This window comes from Sinohyriopsis cumingii, chromosome 16, assembly GCF_028554795.1.
Source record: "Sinohyriopsis cumingii isolate HCF-2022 chromosome 16, ASM2855479v2, whole genome shotgun sequence".
NCBI lineage: Eukaryota > Metazoa > Mollusca > Bivalvia > Unionida > Unionidae > Sinohyriopsis > Sinohyriopsis cumingii.
Window position 1 is genome coordinate 29,223,238 of NC_142976.1, and position 17,268 is coordinate 29,240,505.

Sequence of the window (17,268 nt, forward strand, 5' to 3'; positions counted from 1 at the left end):
ATGTACTGGTCTGCCAACAGTCCTGATGTGTCAGAAGGCCATTGTCCAGAACACATTTGAACAATTTACAATAGTCCAAGACTAATTTTAGTCCGTTTAGCACATTGTAATTCCAATAAACAATCCAAACAAATGTTTCTTTGCAAATAATATCTAAACACAACATAAAATACGTATGTCATACGTCTGTTACAGGGTATAAATGATAGGTTACCATTAGGTACATAACACAACATAAAATACGTATGTCATACGTCTGTTACAGGGTATAAATGATAGGTTACCATTAGGTACATAACAGTTGTAGTATAATAAAAAAAAGGTTGATAAGTGTGGCAACCATTATTGGAAATAAATTTCTTTCCTTTTCCATTCTATATGTGTATTTGGCATTCACGCTGCAGAATGAAGTATGTCTATTATGTATTAGATCAAATAAACACCCGCCCTAATGAGAACCGCACTTGTTGGAATTTTCCAGACAGGCAGAGAGTTGAAATGGTAACGGGTTTTATTTGTGGATTTGTTGAACAACAGAAAACTCTGTCATTCCCCGTCCCCCCATTAGTATATTTTGGGCAGTTGTTCTATTTTAGTAGGTCAGAATGATCAAGGGACGATATACGATGATAACAGCGGCATAGATTTCTAAAGTTTATTTAGTAATTATAGGATACTGCATTTGTATGGGAAAATATTAACGAGTTTTTCTGATGGATATACAGCACGACCTTGGGAGAAATATTTAAAAGAAAATGTGTCAGCTTCAAAAGATAATAATAATGACAGTGGTCGTAATAATAAGACCATTTTTGTTTAAAAAATTTGTTTGTTTGTTGAGAATATTGGAAATTGTATTGAATGCAGCGTTGCGTGTGACCGGATATTTAAGTCTGAATTCCTTTTGCCGGGAATAGGATTCCTGCAGTTGAGAATTTAGTAATGCCAAAATGGCTGCGCCCATGGCCACGTCGGTAGTAAAAATTAACATTTTTTCCAGTTTCAGTCCAAGTTGTCGCACATTGATAACAGCACAAATGACACCTGGTTTGCTTGTGCCATGATAATTCGTACAATATACAAGTCGTCAAAAATGGACTATATTCCCACAACGGCGGATGTTTTGGCAGAGCATTTACACTCAAAAATAGTTGAAACCATGCCTGATTGGCCTGGGCACGTTGTAGAGAAGGTTACCAGAGTTTTAATGGACTGTAACAGCAACAAGGAGATACACATGATGTTAGGAAACACTGTGGTTTTAAAAAATTCAGTTGACAAAGTTTTGGAATCTTTCAGGGGGTAAGTTGCTTTTGAAATTATTCTTGTTGTAGTCCTACCTGTAAGACCCGACGCTGATATCTCAACAAAATCAAAATGTGCTATGTCTTACATGTAGGACTATTCTTGTTGTAGCTAATGAATCCATTATTGTTTAGACATTGATTTTATATTTTTGTGTGCTTCAATCAGCCTTTTCATCATTTTCAGCAATGGCAGAATTATATGAAAATGGGCTGGTTACAATTAGGAGTATGTGATGCTGTGCATATCATTCTAATACCCCAAAACATATTTTTCAAAATTCTGTAACGACGTGTATCGTTTTTATAGTACATATAGTTTTACATTCTGTAAGGACTCATAATTTATATAATGCATGGACATTTCTCAACATTATGTAGCAACTTGTATTCTTTAATTTATAATATATGTACTGGTTTACCTTATCATGCCAGTTTTGACGCATAGTCATTTTCAGCATTTCAAAAATGAATGCCTGAAATTTGTCAGTTGTGCATATTTTTTAGCTATACAAAAATAAATGATCTTTACCAGTTTGTGTCATTTCACTCATGATTTTTTGCCTTTCGATCGTGCTGTCAATAATTTCTTTTTTGTTGTGAATGACATTAATTTTATTCATTTTGATTTCCTCAGTAAGTCTTATAACTATAATAAGGAATAAGCATTTAAACAGAGAAACAAACAGTACCATTATAATTAAAGCTATAAAAGGAATAGACAATTAATCAGATGAACAGAGGTAGATGTATATTAGTAAGTACATATAGGACTAGATATAACAATAAAATGTATCAAATGAATACTAGAATAAAATGTATCAATTGAATACTAGAATAAAATGTATCAATTGAATATAATAATAAAATGTATCAAATTAATATAAGAATAAAACATATCAAATGAATGTAAGAATAAAATGTATCAATTGAATATAACAATAAAATGTATCAGTTGAATACTAGAACAAAATGTATCAATTGAATATAATAATAAAATGTATCAAATTAATATAAGAATAAAACATATCAAATGAATGTAAGAATAAAATGTATCAATTGAATATAACAATAAAATGTATCAGTTGAATACTAGAACAAAATGTATCAATTGAATATAATAATAAAATGTATCAAATTAATATAAGAATAAAACATCAAATGAATGTAAGAATAAAATGTATCAATTGAATATAACAATAAAATGTATCAGTTGAATACTAGAACAAAATGTATCAATTGAATATAATAATAAAATGTATCAAATTAATATAAGAATAAAACATATCAAATGAATGTAAGAATAAAATGTATCAATTGAATATAACAATAAAATGTATCAGTTGAATACTAGAACAAAATGTATCAATTGAATATAATAATAAAATGTATCAAATTAATATAAGAATAAAACATATCAAATGAATGTAAGAATAAAATGTATCAAATGAATATAAGAATAAAATGTATCAGTTGAATACTAGAACAAAATGTATCAATTGAATATAATAATAAAATGTATCAAATTAATATAAGAATAAAACATATCAAATGAATGTAAGAATAAAATGTATCAAATGAATATAAGAATAAAATGTATCAGTTGAATACTAGAACAAAATGTATCAATTGAATATAATAATAAAATGTATCAAATTAATATAAGAATAAAACATATCAAATGAATGTAAGAATAAAATGTATCAAATGAATGTAAGAATAAAATGTATCAAATGAATATAAGAATAAAATGTTTCAATTGAATATAAGAATAAAATGTTTCAGATGAATGTAAGAATACAGTTATCAAATATATGTAAGAAAAAGAAAAAGAAACTATTAGGAGAATTGCAAATATATGAATTTACAAATGGATGAGAATTAGGTCAAGGTGTAGCAGAAGAAGAATGGATATATTATCAAACTGAATCCTGTGTAAAGCCTGCCTCTTGAAGTGGGGGTATAATGAGCAAACTTAGTATTTGGGTATATAATGACGCTATCTGAAATTTCACTGGCCTTGTTTAATTTATATCAGGTTCAAAGTCATTTGTGATATCCAGTTCTGGTTCAGAAGTCATTACTTAGATTTGTATTCTGCTTTTTTTCTTGTGAAAATCTTAATTAAAAAGTACTACAGTTCCATTTTCGCTTGTTTGTGGGTATTTTTCCCTTCAAGAACATCTTGGATGATTTCAGTATCAGGGAAACAATACTTTTTAAAAAAGGACTGAAGAAATTTTTTTGTCATTGATTCCTGAAAAATTATTTTCAGTGGTAGCCAGTAGTGGCTTTAAGGGACTTCTTTTGGGAGGGGGGTATTAAATTTGTTTATAACTTTAATTCTATGGAAAATATTATGAAGCTGTTTTAATCAGTGAACAAGATTCATCTTGGTTGCAGATTATCCATGGGTAGTAGAGATGAATCTTTAGCAGAGAACTTGCATGAATCGGTCAGTCAGCTAGAGCAGAACATCCACCTCCAGGAGAAAATAACAGGTTTTCAGTTATTTTGATTATTGTACAGGTTTCCAGTTATTTTAATTATTGCACAGGTTTTCAGTTATTTTGATAATCGTACATGTTTTCAATTATTTTGATTATGGTATAGGTTTTCAGTTATTTTGACTATCGTACATCTTTTCAGTTATTTTGATAATCGTACATGCTTTCAGTTATTTTGATTATGGTATATGTTATAAGTTATTTTTATTATTGTACAGATTTTCAGTTATTTTGATTAACGTACAGGTTTTCAGTTATTTTGATTATTTTACAGGTTTTCAGTAATTTTGATTATTGTACAGGTCTTGTTATTTTGATTATTGTACAGGTTTCCAGTTTTTTTTTTGTGTACAGGGCTAAATTTATTATTTGAAATTGCTTGTTTTATAGACAGGTGGCATTTGAAAAGTATTTGTACGACTCCAAAAACACTGGATAAATGTGTCTTTTTGTGTGAATAGGTTTAATTAAATGGAATAAAAAGAAGTTTTTTTATTGGAATAACAGTATGTAGCATTTATGTATTATTGGGTTCTGTCAAGTCCAAGATATTTGGAGCTTTAGGCCATCGTATCTACCATATTCCTGAACAAATGTATTTTGAGGTCCCAGAGGGGATCAGTGTGCATGACCCCCAAAAAGCGATATCATCAAATTGTGTCTGTGCATGGATTTGTGGTTTAAATGCCATGTTTGTGCACTTGATAGGCTATACATGGCAGGCAATATATTTGGTGGGGTAAGAACCTGGAAAGACACTACGAAGAACCAACAAACAATAGGAAACTACTGGCAAGCTGTCTCATATACCAGTCAGCCACCAGGGGCCCCTTGTGCAATTGACAATAAGCTATCTTTTCATATTATCTCATAGAAAATGACTAGAAAGTCAAATTTAAATAAAAGAAAATAACATCTATTTTCTGTGATGCATTTATTGCACTTACAAACAAAATATAATTGGGAGACTTACCACTGTTAAATATCATCGCTACATATATGTGCACACACATGTTCATGCACAATCATATAATTCCAACCAATTAGATAATAAAGAAATGCAGCAAGTTTCTGTCTTTAAATTTCATTTGAGAGTGGAATATAGCCTTAATTTCGGGCTATCTTTTTTGCTTTCATTAGTTCAGTAGGCGTCTTTAATGTGGTGCAGGGGTCAGTTGCAATTTCCTAAACATAGAAAATGATCTTTCTGCACTTGCATTGCTGTGGCCACCCTAGTTAGATTATCAAATCTTGTTTTTCGTGAAGGTAGATGACAAACTTTCATCACTGTTATCATGAAAATAATACATATAATTATAGAGATACATAACAGATTATAATATGAACATCTTTTACAGTGTTGTTGTTCAGTCAGTGATTGGGCATTAACAGCAGTTATAATATGAAGATATGAACATCTTTTACAGTGTTGGTGTTCAGTCAGTGATTAGGCATTAACAGTAATCTTTTACAGTGTTGGTGTTCAATCAGTGATTGGGCATTAACAGTAGTTATAATATGAACATCTTTTACAGTGTTGGTGTTCAATTAGTGATTGGGCATCAACAGCAGTTATAATATGAACATATTTTACAGTGTTGGTGTTCAATCAGTGATTGGGCATTAACAGTAGTTATAATATGAACATCTTTTACAGTGTTGGTGCTCAATTAGTGATTGGGCATCAACAGCAGTTATAATATGAACATATTTTACAGTGCTGGTGTTCAGTCAGTGATTAGGCATTAACAGCAACTACAATGTGAACATCTTTTACAGTGTTGTTCAGTCAGTGATTGGGCATTAACAGTAGTTATAATATGAACATCTTTTACAGTGTTGGTGTTCAGTTAGTGATTGGGCATTAACAGCAGTTATAATATAAAAATATTTCACAGTGTTGGTGTTCAGTCAGTGACTTGGCATTAACAGTAGTTTTAATAACAAATTTTACAGTGTTGGTGTTCAGTTAATGATTGGGGCATTAACAGCAATTATAATATGAACATCTTTTACAGTGTTGGTGTTCAATTAGTGATTGGGCATTAACAGCAGTTATAATATAAAAATATTTTACAGTGTTGGTGTTCAGTCAGTGACTTGGCATTAACAGTAGTTATAATAAAATTTTTTACAGTGTTGGTGTTCAGTTAATGATTGGGGCATTAACAGCAATTATAATATGAACATCTTTTACAGTGTTGGTGTTCAGTCAGTGATTGCGCATTAACGATAGTTTCAATATGAACATTTTTTACATTGTTGGTGTTCAGTCACTTTGGTTGGGCATTAACAGCAGTTATACTATGAACTTATTTTACAGTATTGGTGTTCAGTCAGTTATTGGGCATTTACAGCAGGTATAATATGAACATTTTACAGTGTTGGTGTTCAATCAGGGATTGGGCATTAATGGCACTTATAATATGAACATATTTTACAGTGTTGGTGTTCAGTCAGTGATTGGGCATTAATGGCACTGATAATATGAATATATTTTACAGTGTTGGTGTTCAGTCAGTGATTGGGCATTTACAGCAATTATGATATGAACATATTTTACAGTGCTGGTGTTCATTTAGTGTTTGGGGCATTAACAGCAATTATAATATGAACATCTTTTACAGTGTTGGTGTTCAGTCAGTGATAATTTGGCATTAACAGTAGTTATTATATGAACATATTTTACAGTGTTGGTGTTCAGTCAGTGATTGGGCATTAACAGCAATTATAATATGAACATCTTTTACAGTGTTGGTGTTCAGTCAGTGATAATTGGGCATTAACAGCAATTATAATATGAACATCTTTTATAGTGTTTGTGTTCAGTGAGTGACTGGGCATTAACAGTAGTTATTATATGAATATATTTTACAATGTTGGTTTTCAATCAGTGATTGGGCATCAACAGCAATTATAATATGAACATCTCTGACATTTCTTGGATTTAATTATCTAGCTAGAAATAGAATAAATGACCTGATGTAATATTTTAAACAAGAATTGTCCTTCATGTGAAAAGAGTTGGAAAGAAAACCCCTTAATTTAGTTTCCTTAAACATAGTTTAAATCATCTAAGTTTTCACATAATGAATCTAAAATACCCAAGGGTTTTGAAAAAAATTTGTTCAGCATTTAAAATGTGGAATGAAGTGAATTCATGACCCGTGGCCAGTTGAAATGGACAAGAGATTTCTGTTTATTGTTATGTATGTTTAATCTGTTTGGTTTGCTTGACCTTTGTCTGTAATTGAGAATAGAGTAGTTAGGGCCTACCTGACTTTTATTTTTTATTTTTAATATTTTTTACTGATATTTGAGTTCAAGGTCTAGTCTATTCACAAATATACACATAGAATATTCTGGAAACAAACTTTTTACCTACATCCTGGACATTTTATTATGTCTTACATTTTTATATGGGGTTGTAGTAAAATGATTAATGCTATATTACAACCAGTTTGTGAAATTATTAATAGTTGTGTTCAGATATAATTTGAGAGTAATCATTTATTTAGCAATTAATCTTTGGAATTTCTAAATGCTCATTGACTTATTCAGATGAAACCTGATTTTAGGATTATTCTGAATTCGTTCAAGGAACATTCTGTATTATATCATTTTGATACATCAAGACTATTGGTACATCAGTACATTCAGGACTATTGGTATATTAGTACATTCAGTATTAGAATTCATTATGGAACTCTCTATATTTTCATAATTGTGATATCAAAATTTGGGTTATTTGTGATTTAATTCACAACAATAATAATAATGAGGACTTTGTGTAGCGCCTAATCCTTAGAAGCTCTAAGCGCTTTACATTAGACAACACCTATAAGATAAAAAACATATAATAATGTTATTACAAAAACAAACACCATGAAATTAGAAAAACATTAAAAAATAAAAAACATGCTGAGAATATTTCAGGTAGGAAACATTATTACTCTTTAGGTTTGTTCTTGCAGTCAAAATAAGTGAGTTTTGAGAGCCCTCTTGAATGTGATCACCATGCCTTTGTGTCTAAGTTCAGTGGGCAATTTATTCCACATTGCTGGGCCCTGGTAAGTTCCTCTTGAATTTTCACATTGTAACTTAGAGAAAAAATGTTTTAGTTGATTTTAATAATTTTGTTGGTTGAGTTCATTCTTTTACTTAGTTAAAGACCATAGAGGCACAACATTATACTTTGATGATTAGGAGGTTGAATTTAATACAGGATATTTCCAGTAATATTCCCTTTTGGTGATTGGGATGTTGAATGTAACACAGGATATTTCCAGTAATATTCCCTTTGGTGATTGGGAGGTTGAATGTAACACAGGATATTTCCAGTAATATTCCCTTTGGTGATTGGGAGGTTGAATGTAACACAGGATATTTCCAGTAATATTCCCTTTGGTGATTGGGAGGTTGAATGTAACACAGGATATTTCCAGTAATATTCACTTTGGTGATCGGGAGGTTGTATTATGGATATTTCCAGTAGCATTTTCTTTTGATAGATGGAATGTAATACAGGATATTTCCAGTAATATTCACTTTGGTGATTGGGAGGTTGTATTATGGATATTTCCAGTAGTATTTCCTTTTGGTAGGTGGAATGTAATGCAGGATATTTCCAGTAATAATCCCATTGGTGATTGGGAGGTGGAATATAATACAGGATATTTCCAGTAAAATTCCCTTTGCTGATCTGGAGGTTGAGTGTAATACAGGATATTTCCAGTAATAATCCCTTTTCAATGTTTCAGGTATGATACTTGAACTAGAAGAGAAACATATAAAGCAGCTGTTAGCTTCACCATCTGAAATGAAAAAGGCAGTTGATAAGGCCAAACATGTTTGTATGAAATCATTGACGAACAAATCTGCCTGTGTCATTGATTCTACCTTAGATCACTATGGCAACCAATCTGTGAAATGTAAAAATCCTACAAACACAGCAGATTTACAGGATTTTAAAGACAAGGAAGAACTTGGTGAAATTTTGTTTGAAAAGGTGAACAGAATTTATCCAGAAGAAGCAACACAAATTACAGGTATGTATTTGACAATGTTTTACTTGCAAAAATTGTTCACTTTTGGTGATGATGAGATCATAATGATATCAACAACTCCATTGGTTGTCAATAATGGAAGAAAACCCTATCAGTTTTAGGGTCAAATGATCAAAGATCAATGTCACTGTGATGGAAATAAGATTTGTTGTTGTTTATATATAGTTTAATGCCATTTTTCAGCACAAGATAGGCTGTACATGGCGGCCAGTATAAATGGTGGAGAAAGAACCCGGGAAAACCTCAGAAAGAACCACCTACCCATGAGAAGTTACTGGCAAGCTTTCTTACATACCCACATTGTCCAAACCCAAGACTCAAACCCATGCAGATAGAGGTGAGATGGCAGTGATCCATCATGGTGAGCGCTTTGGACCACTCAGCCACTCAAGGCCCCATGAAAAGAAGACTGATGCTTTCTGCACAACAAAATTAGTTCTACACAACATACCTAAACCAATTTTTGGGGGGATGCCTTGTACATGGAATGAAGAAGAAGCCATTAGTTCTACACAACATACCTAAACCAATTTTTGGGGGGATGACTTGTACATGGAATAAAGAAGAAGCCATTAGTTCTACACAACATACCTAAACCAATTTTTGGGGGGGATGCCTTGTACATGGAATAAAGAAGAAGCCATTAGTTCTACACAACACACCTGAACCAGTTTTTGGGGGGATGGCTTGTACATGGAATGAAGAAGAAGCCATTAGTTCTACACAACATACCTAAACCAATTTTTTGGGGGATGACTTGTACATGGAATGAAGAAGAAGCCATTAGTTCTACACAACATACCTAAACCAATTTTTGGGGGGATGCCTTGTACATGGAATGAAGAAGAAGCCATTAGTTCTACACAGCATACCTAAACCAATTTTGGGGGGATGCCTTGTACATGGAATGAAGAAGAAGCCATTAGTTCTACACAACATATCTAAACCAATTTTTTGGGGGGATGCCTTGTACATGGAATGAAGAAGAAGCCATTAGTTCTACACAACACACCTAAACCAATTTTAGGGGGGATGCCTTGTACATGGAATGAAGAAGAAGCCATTAGTTCTACACAATATACCTAAACCAATTTTTGGGGGGATGCCTTGTACATGGCATGAACAGTTTTATCATTGAAAAGGTAAATGTGACTGTGAAAAAAGTAAAATGATATCCACACAATAACATTTGATATCCACACAATAACATTATTATTACATCACATTTGTTGGTTTTAATGGCACTTTCAACACCATGCAGAAAAACTGGAACCTAAGTGCCTTAGGCAGCTGATCTGGGCGGGTATCAAACCCAGAATCCTTGAATTACGAGTCTGCCACTATGCATCACAGAAATGGACCAAACTTTATGGATGTCTTATATTTGGCTTTTGTGTATATCATACATTTGGCTCTTGTGGATGTCATACATTTGACTTTTGTGGATGTCTTACATTTGGCTTTTATGGATGTTACATTTGATTTTTATTGATGTCATACATTTGGCTTTTGTGAATGTCTTACATTTGGCTTTTGTGGATGTCTTACATTTGGCTTTTGTGGATGTCTTACATTTGACTTTTGCTGATGTCTTACATTTGACTTTTATGGATGTCACATTTGACTTTTGTTGTTGTCTTGCATTTGGCTTTTATGGATGTCACATTTGACTTTTGTGGATGTCTTACATTTGACTTTTGTCAATGTTGTACATTTAGCTTAAGGAAGAATATTGTTGATTTTTGGTGTTTGTGTGTGTGATTTGAATTTTTAACGTAGCTTTAAAAAAGATTCAGTCATATCACTACGATGTCTGCAGTGTGGCAGTTTATAGTGATGCCTAAGTAACACTGGGGCATCATGCCGCAGACATGTAGCATGATGTCCCACCCAGTCACATTATCCTGACACCAGGCCGTTCACTCCTAACACTAACCTCTTAGTGCTGATCGCCAAGCGAGGTAGATGTAAGCACCATTTTTGTAAGTCTTTGGTATGACTCGGCTGGGGATCGAACCCACGACCTTCCGCATCTGAGGCAGAGACTCTAACCACTAGGCCACCAGAGTGGTCTTATTTTTTTGGTGTCAGTAGGTCCTAGTAATTTTGAATGAAAGAAGAAAAGTGATTTGTACATACATATTTCAGTGATTTATAAAAGAGGGAAAAAAAGGGATGGGTGAGTTATAATGTATTATTGATGATCTTGTTGACATAAGCATCTTTGACAAGAGTCATCAGTCCACTTTGTTTAGTAGCCAGCAGTCATCAGTCAACTTTCTTTAGTAGCCAGCAGTCATCAGTCCACTTTGTTTTGAAGCCAGAAGTCATCAGTCCAGTTTGTTTAGTGGCCAGCAGTCATCAGTCTGCTTTGTTTTGACAAGAGTCATCAGTCCATTTTGTTTAGTGGCCAGCAGTCATCAGTCCACTTTGTTTTGACAAGAGTCATCAGTCTGCTTTGTTTAGTAGCCAGCAGTCATCAGTCCACTTGTTTAGCAGCCAGCAATCATCAGTCTACCTTATTTAGTAGCCAGCAGTCATCAGTCCACTTTGTTTTGACAAGTCATCAGTCCACTTTGTTTTGTAGTCAGCAGTCATCAGTCCACTTTGTTTAGTAGCAAGCAGTCATCAGTCCACTTTGTTTTGTAGCTAGTAGTAATCAGTCCACTTTGTTATGTAGCTATCAGTCATCAGTCCACTTTGTTTTGTAGCTAGTAGTAATCAGTCCACTTTGTTATGTAGCTATCAGTCATCAGTCCACTTTATTTAGAAGGTTGTAATCATTAATTCACTTTTTTAGTAGCAAGCAGTCATCAGTCCACTTTGTTTTGTAACCAATAGTTATTAATTCACTTTGTTTTGCATGAGGATTGGTGGTCTGTGGCAAATGAGGATGCACAAGGCAATTTCAGATTATGCTTTGGTGATTGGGAAGTTGAATGTAATACAGGATATTTCCAGTAATATTCCCTTTTCAATGTTTCAGGTATGATACTTGAACTAGAAGAGAAACATATAAAGCAATTGTTGGCTTCACCATCCGAGATGAAAAAGGCAGTTGATAAGGCCAGACATGTTTGTATAAAGTCATTAATAAACAAATCTGCCTGTGTCATTGATCCTACCTTAGATCACTATGGCAACCAATCTGTGAAATATAAAAATCCTACAAACACAGCAGATTTAAGGCATTTTAAAGACAAGGAAGAACTTGGTGAAATTTTATTTGAAAAGGTGGACAAAACTTACCCTGAAGAAGCAACAGAAATTACAGGTATGTCTTTTGCAATGTTTTAAAATCAAATCATTCACTTTTAGTGTTTAGTATATCTTTACATGTGTGATAAACCTATATAGTGTGGAAACATAACTGGTGTATAATGGATGTTGGGACTCCATCAAATCTGATGAAACAAGGATGTTGGAACTCCATCAGTTGCTGATGAACTTGAAAATGTATGGTGGTTACTCCACGGGATGCTGGTGAATCTAACAGGTGTCGGGAATCCATGGATTGTTAATGAATCTAAAAAGATGTGGATGTATTTATTACTCCTGTATACCCTACAGACTGCTTCGGTGGCCTATTGGTTAGAGCGTCCATCTCAGATGTGGGAGGTTATGGGTTTGAACCCAGGCCAAATCATACCAAAGACTTATAAAAATGGTACTAACAGCTGCCTCGCTAGGTGCTTGGCATTAAGAGGTTAGTGTTAGGACTGGTCAGCCTGGTGTCAGGATAATGTGACTGGGTGGGACATCATGCTATGTCTGTGGCATGATGCCCCAATGCTAGACATCACTATAATCTGCCACACCACAGACATTGTAGTAATATGACTGAATTTTTTTAAAGCTGCATTAAAAATCCAAATCACATGCACGCACTGTATGTTCCACACAATGCCATGATTTTGTGAAACTTGTTTATGATACTGAATTAGCTAATCCAGGGTTAAAAAACTGAGTTAGTTATTATTTACTTTCATTAAATTCAAGGTTAACTTATAACTGAGTTAGCTATTATTTACTTTTTTTAAATCCAGGGTTGACTTGTAACTGAGTTAGTTAATTCAGGGTTGACTTGTATGAGTTAGTTACTCCAAGGGTGACTAGTAACTGAGTTAATAATTTCAGGGTTGACTTGTGACTGCATTTTTAACTACAGAGATGACTTGTGAGTTAATTATTGCTATTTTCTTTCTTTAAATCCAGGGTTGTCTTGTATCTGAATTATTTACTATAAATCTAGGGTTGTCTTGTAACTGAGTTAATTATTATAAATCCAGTATTGAATTGTAAAGTATTTAGGGCAAAAGAAAAAATTAGTTTTGTTGTTCTTCTCAAAATAATGGTTACTCACTTTTGAATACATCTTTACTTTCATGTAATTGTGACAATTCTGCCAATTCAATGCTAACTTAAGAATTTTAAGTTCACTACAAACTTTGGATCTGGCTTTCATGTAACAAACTCTATCTATGAAACTTGAGTACGGATTATGTCTTTTTGATTAGCTCTCTTGATGACCTTTATCAAATTTATCAATGATTAGGAAAAGGCATTAATGTTAGATACCTTAGTGATGTTACTCTCATACTATTTGGTCACTTAAAATGAATTGTCTTAACACATGGCCATGACTGCACAGATTAATTGCATGTTGTTTAGTGATTTTTTTATTAACTTCTTGACTTGATTTGACACAAAAGAATCAATGTGATATTACACAGCTGGTCATCTTTTAGCTGATTATAACAATGCAGTAAACACTTATGTAATTAGTATATCAGTGTTATGTATATTTAATTTGCATTGTTTGTTAGAGTTTTTAAATTGTTTTTATTTAATTATATGCTATGGGTAATTTAAAATTGTTTTTATTTAATTATAAATGACAGCTTTGTAAGCAGCATATTTTACCTTTTCTTACTGAGGGATAAATATTAGGATTATTATCTTGGTCAGAACCAGGGACATGTTATAATTTTAATAACAGACCTTAGTATAACTAACATTTATTTTGTACAAAATTGAAATCTTCTTGAATGAAATTTTCCATTTTTTAGAAAATTGTAATTGGGACCTAGGTCAGGTAGAGGAGTGTTTACAGGTAAAAACTATTTATACCTGCAATAATGTCTGAAGCAGAAATCAGTCTAATTGTTGTTTCCAGTATTTCATTTTGGATGGAATTTATTTATTCAAATTATTTATTCATGGAAATACAAAGTGCTTATCTTAAATAATATTGTTGGAAATTGAGACTTGTATTTATAGCGAAATTCAAAAAAAGAAATATTCTTGGATATTGTTATTGGTATTTTTCTTTATGAAACAAGGGAGATCCATGCCTTTCTTTGCAGTATAATTAAAGTTGATATTATCAGGGTGTGCAGAAAAGAGGAAGGGGTTTATGTATTGATGTAGCTTGAGTCTTACAACTTGTTATGTGTCTTGATGAATACACTACCATTTTATTTTTATATGTCACTGTGACTTATATTCTACACTTTACTAGATGGTGAAGTTTATTTAGGTCAGCTACTCAGGCATTTCTGGTTATTGAGATATGCATTTTGGTGAGTAAATCAGCATTTTATAAAAATTAGCATAATGACCTCAGTTTCATGCTTCAGTGATTTCCATTAAGTTTTGCTTTGGGCACAAGTATGCTAGATTGTTTCTGAATGCTATGACTCTATGGTCTTAAGCTAAGTAAAAGAAAAGAGTGAAACAAACAAGTGTCAAATTTCGACAAATAATGTATATCCCTGGTGTGACATTTAAAATGAACTTATAGTATTGTGAATTAAATCCAAAATAGTCCATACAATTCTTGTGCAAGTCCAAATGTAAGAAGTCCCTTTTGAATTCCAACAGTATTCCAAATAAATTATAATATTGAATATGTTGATGTCCCTGGAGTCATGAATGTTCTAATGTGTCAATTGCCTGGAATGTGATGATGTGCTAACAGTCTTTTGATGTATCACGATAATATTATCCAGCACTGTCCTTGACTGAATTCACTATAATTCCAAATTAATATTTCTGTCCAAGAATAAGTATTTATTGAAAACTGTAATTCTAGTGAATAATAATTTGAATAAATAAATTCACCCAATGAAAATCTAAATACAACAATAAGACTGATTCTGCTTCAAGATGTTAAGACAAGAATTAGTAATTGTTAGGTAAACAAGATTATATACCCCTCTACTTGACTTAGTTACAATTATTATTTTCTGAAAATTCTGTGTCACTTAATGGAAACTTCCATTCTAGAAGTGTATAGAGTCAGAATCAAGACTATAAACATGTTTACCAATAATAACAACCTGAATGAATACTTCATCCACAAATGTAGAGAAATATCTAATTGTGTATTCAGTTGTTTACAAATAAATGTCACTGGTCAGGAACACCCTGAACATGATTATGGACCAGATCAAGTACAGAATACAGATATACATAACATACAGTCATTAAGAAAAGCCAACAAATAAGACAAAATAAATCTACATAACAATGCATGCTGGTGTGTACAGCATAACATATCCAAAATTAGGTTATGGTTATGTACATGTTGTGTCTCAGTAATACTAAGTTTTGCTTTTTGTCAGTTTCTCTTGCATATTGGACTACAATTGTTTTATGGTGGGTTTTTAAAGTTTATGTACATGCTTCAACATGGTTGTATAAAAGGTGGGTTTGGTCTGGAATCAGATTTTATGAATTCATTTGACTACAGGGTTGTATTAGATGTATGGTTATTAAGATTTTATGAACACATTTGACTTTATGGTTGTATTAGGGTATGATTATTAAGATTTTATGAACATGTTTGACTGCAGGGTTTTACCTGGGACATGTGGCTGGATTCAGATTTTATGACCACATTTGACTGCAGGGTTATATTAGGGGTATGGTTATTATGATTTTACAAAATCATTTGATTGAAGATTTTTACCTGGGAAATGTGGTGGATTCAGCTTTTATGGCCATGTTTTACTGCAGGGTTGTATTGGAAATATGGTCATTAAGATTTTATGACCACATTTGACTGCATGGTTGTTGTTGTTGTAGGGTTTAACTCCATTTTTCAGCACACGATAGGCTATACATGGCGGCCAGTATTAATGGTGGAGGAAGAACCCGGGAAAACCCAGGAAAGAACCACCGAACCACGAGAAGCTACTGGCAAGCTTTCTCACATACCCACATTGGCTGACTCTGAGACTCGAACCCACGCAGACAGAGGTGAGATGGCAGTGATCCATAACAGAGAGTGCTTTAGACCACTCGGCCACTCGGGGCCCCGACTGCAGGGTTATATTAGGGGTGTGGTTATTAAGATTTTATGACCACATTTGACTGCAGGGTTATACCTGGGAGATGTGGCTGGATTTAGATTTTATGACAACATTTGACTGTATGGCTGTATTAGGGGTATGGTTATTAAGATTGTATGACCACATTTGATTACATTGTTGTATTAGAGGTATGGTTATTAAGATTTTATGAGCTCATTTGACTGTAGAGTTGTATTAGGGGTATGGTTATTAAGATTTTGTGACCACATTTGATTTCAGGTTTGTACCTGGGAGATGTGGCTGGATTCAGATTTTATGACCACATTTGACTGCAGGGCTGTATTAGGGGTATGATTATTAAGATTTCATGACAACATTTGACTACAGGGTTTTATTAGGGATTTGTTTATTTAAATTTTATGACCACATTTGACTGCAGGGTTGTATTAGGTGTATGGTTATTAAGCTTTTATAAACACATTTGACTGCAGTTTTGTACCTGGGAGATGTGACTGGATTCAGATTTTATTAACATATTTGACTACTGGGTTGTACTGCATGGTGGGGCTGGATTGATTTTTTGAATATGTTTGACTAGAGGGTTGTACTTTGGGGGGGGATGGTGCTTGAATGAGATTTAATAAAAATTTGACTACCATGTTAAAATTTTATGAACCTGTTTGACTAGAGGGTTGTACTTGGAGGGGGGGGGGGCTGGATTCAGGTCCTATTAATACATTTTTTCAGTTAAATTCTTTCCTTTAATATTTACAAACAAATTATCTCACTTGTTGGTGATGAATGCATTAAAAATTAAAAATAGAATTAATTTTTTTTGCAGGTATGCTTTTAGAATTAGACGGACATATCCTGCTAGATTTGATTGAATCAGAGGAAGCCTTGCATGAGTGTATAGATAGAGCTCACAGTGCTGTTGCCTCCAAGACTGCATCCAAGTGGTCATGTCAACTTAGTTGATTACATCTTCTCCTTGGCAACATGCCTGTATTAAACTGATGGTTGTGGGCCATAGGTCTCACATTTTAGGTAGCAAAGGTAACATATTGTTTAGCCT

The 17,268-nt window shown here is 33.1% G+C and overlaps 1 protein-coding gene across 1 annotated transcript in view; it reads left to right on the forward strand.

The window, feature by feature from the left end:
* Nucleotides 1–659: 659 nt before the first annotated feature.
* Nucleotides 660–17,268, forward strand: part of LOC149780123 (uncharacterized) — a 19,825-nt gene continuing 3,216 nt past the window's right edge. The window contains exons 1-5 of the mRNA XM_089936893.1: nt 660–1,302; nt 3,708–3,805; nt 8,572–8,859; nt 11,864–12,151; nt 17,035–17,268. The exon at nt 17,035–17,268 is cut by the window's right edge and continues 3,216 nt beyond it. Coding sequence (XP_089793019.1) covers nt 1,061–1,302; nt 3,708–3,805; nt 8,572–8,859; nt 11,864–12,151; nt 17,035–17,171 — 1,053 coding nt within the window. The 5' untranslated portion in view covers nt 660–1,060 and the 3' untranslated portion in view covers nt 17,172–17,268. The remainder of the gene's footprint in view (nt 1,303–3,707; nt 3,806–8,571; nt 8,860–11,863; nt 12,152–17,034) is intronic.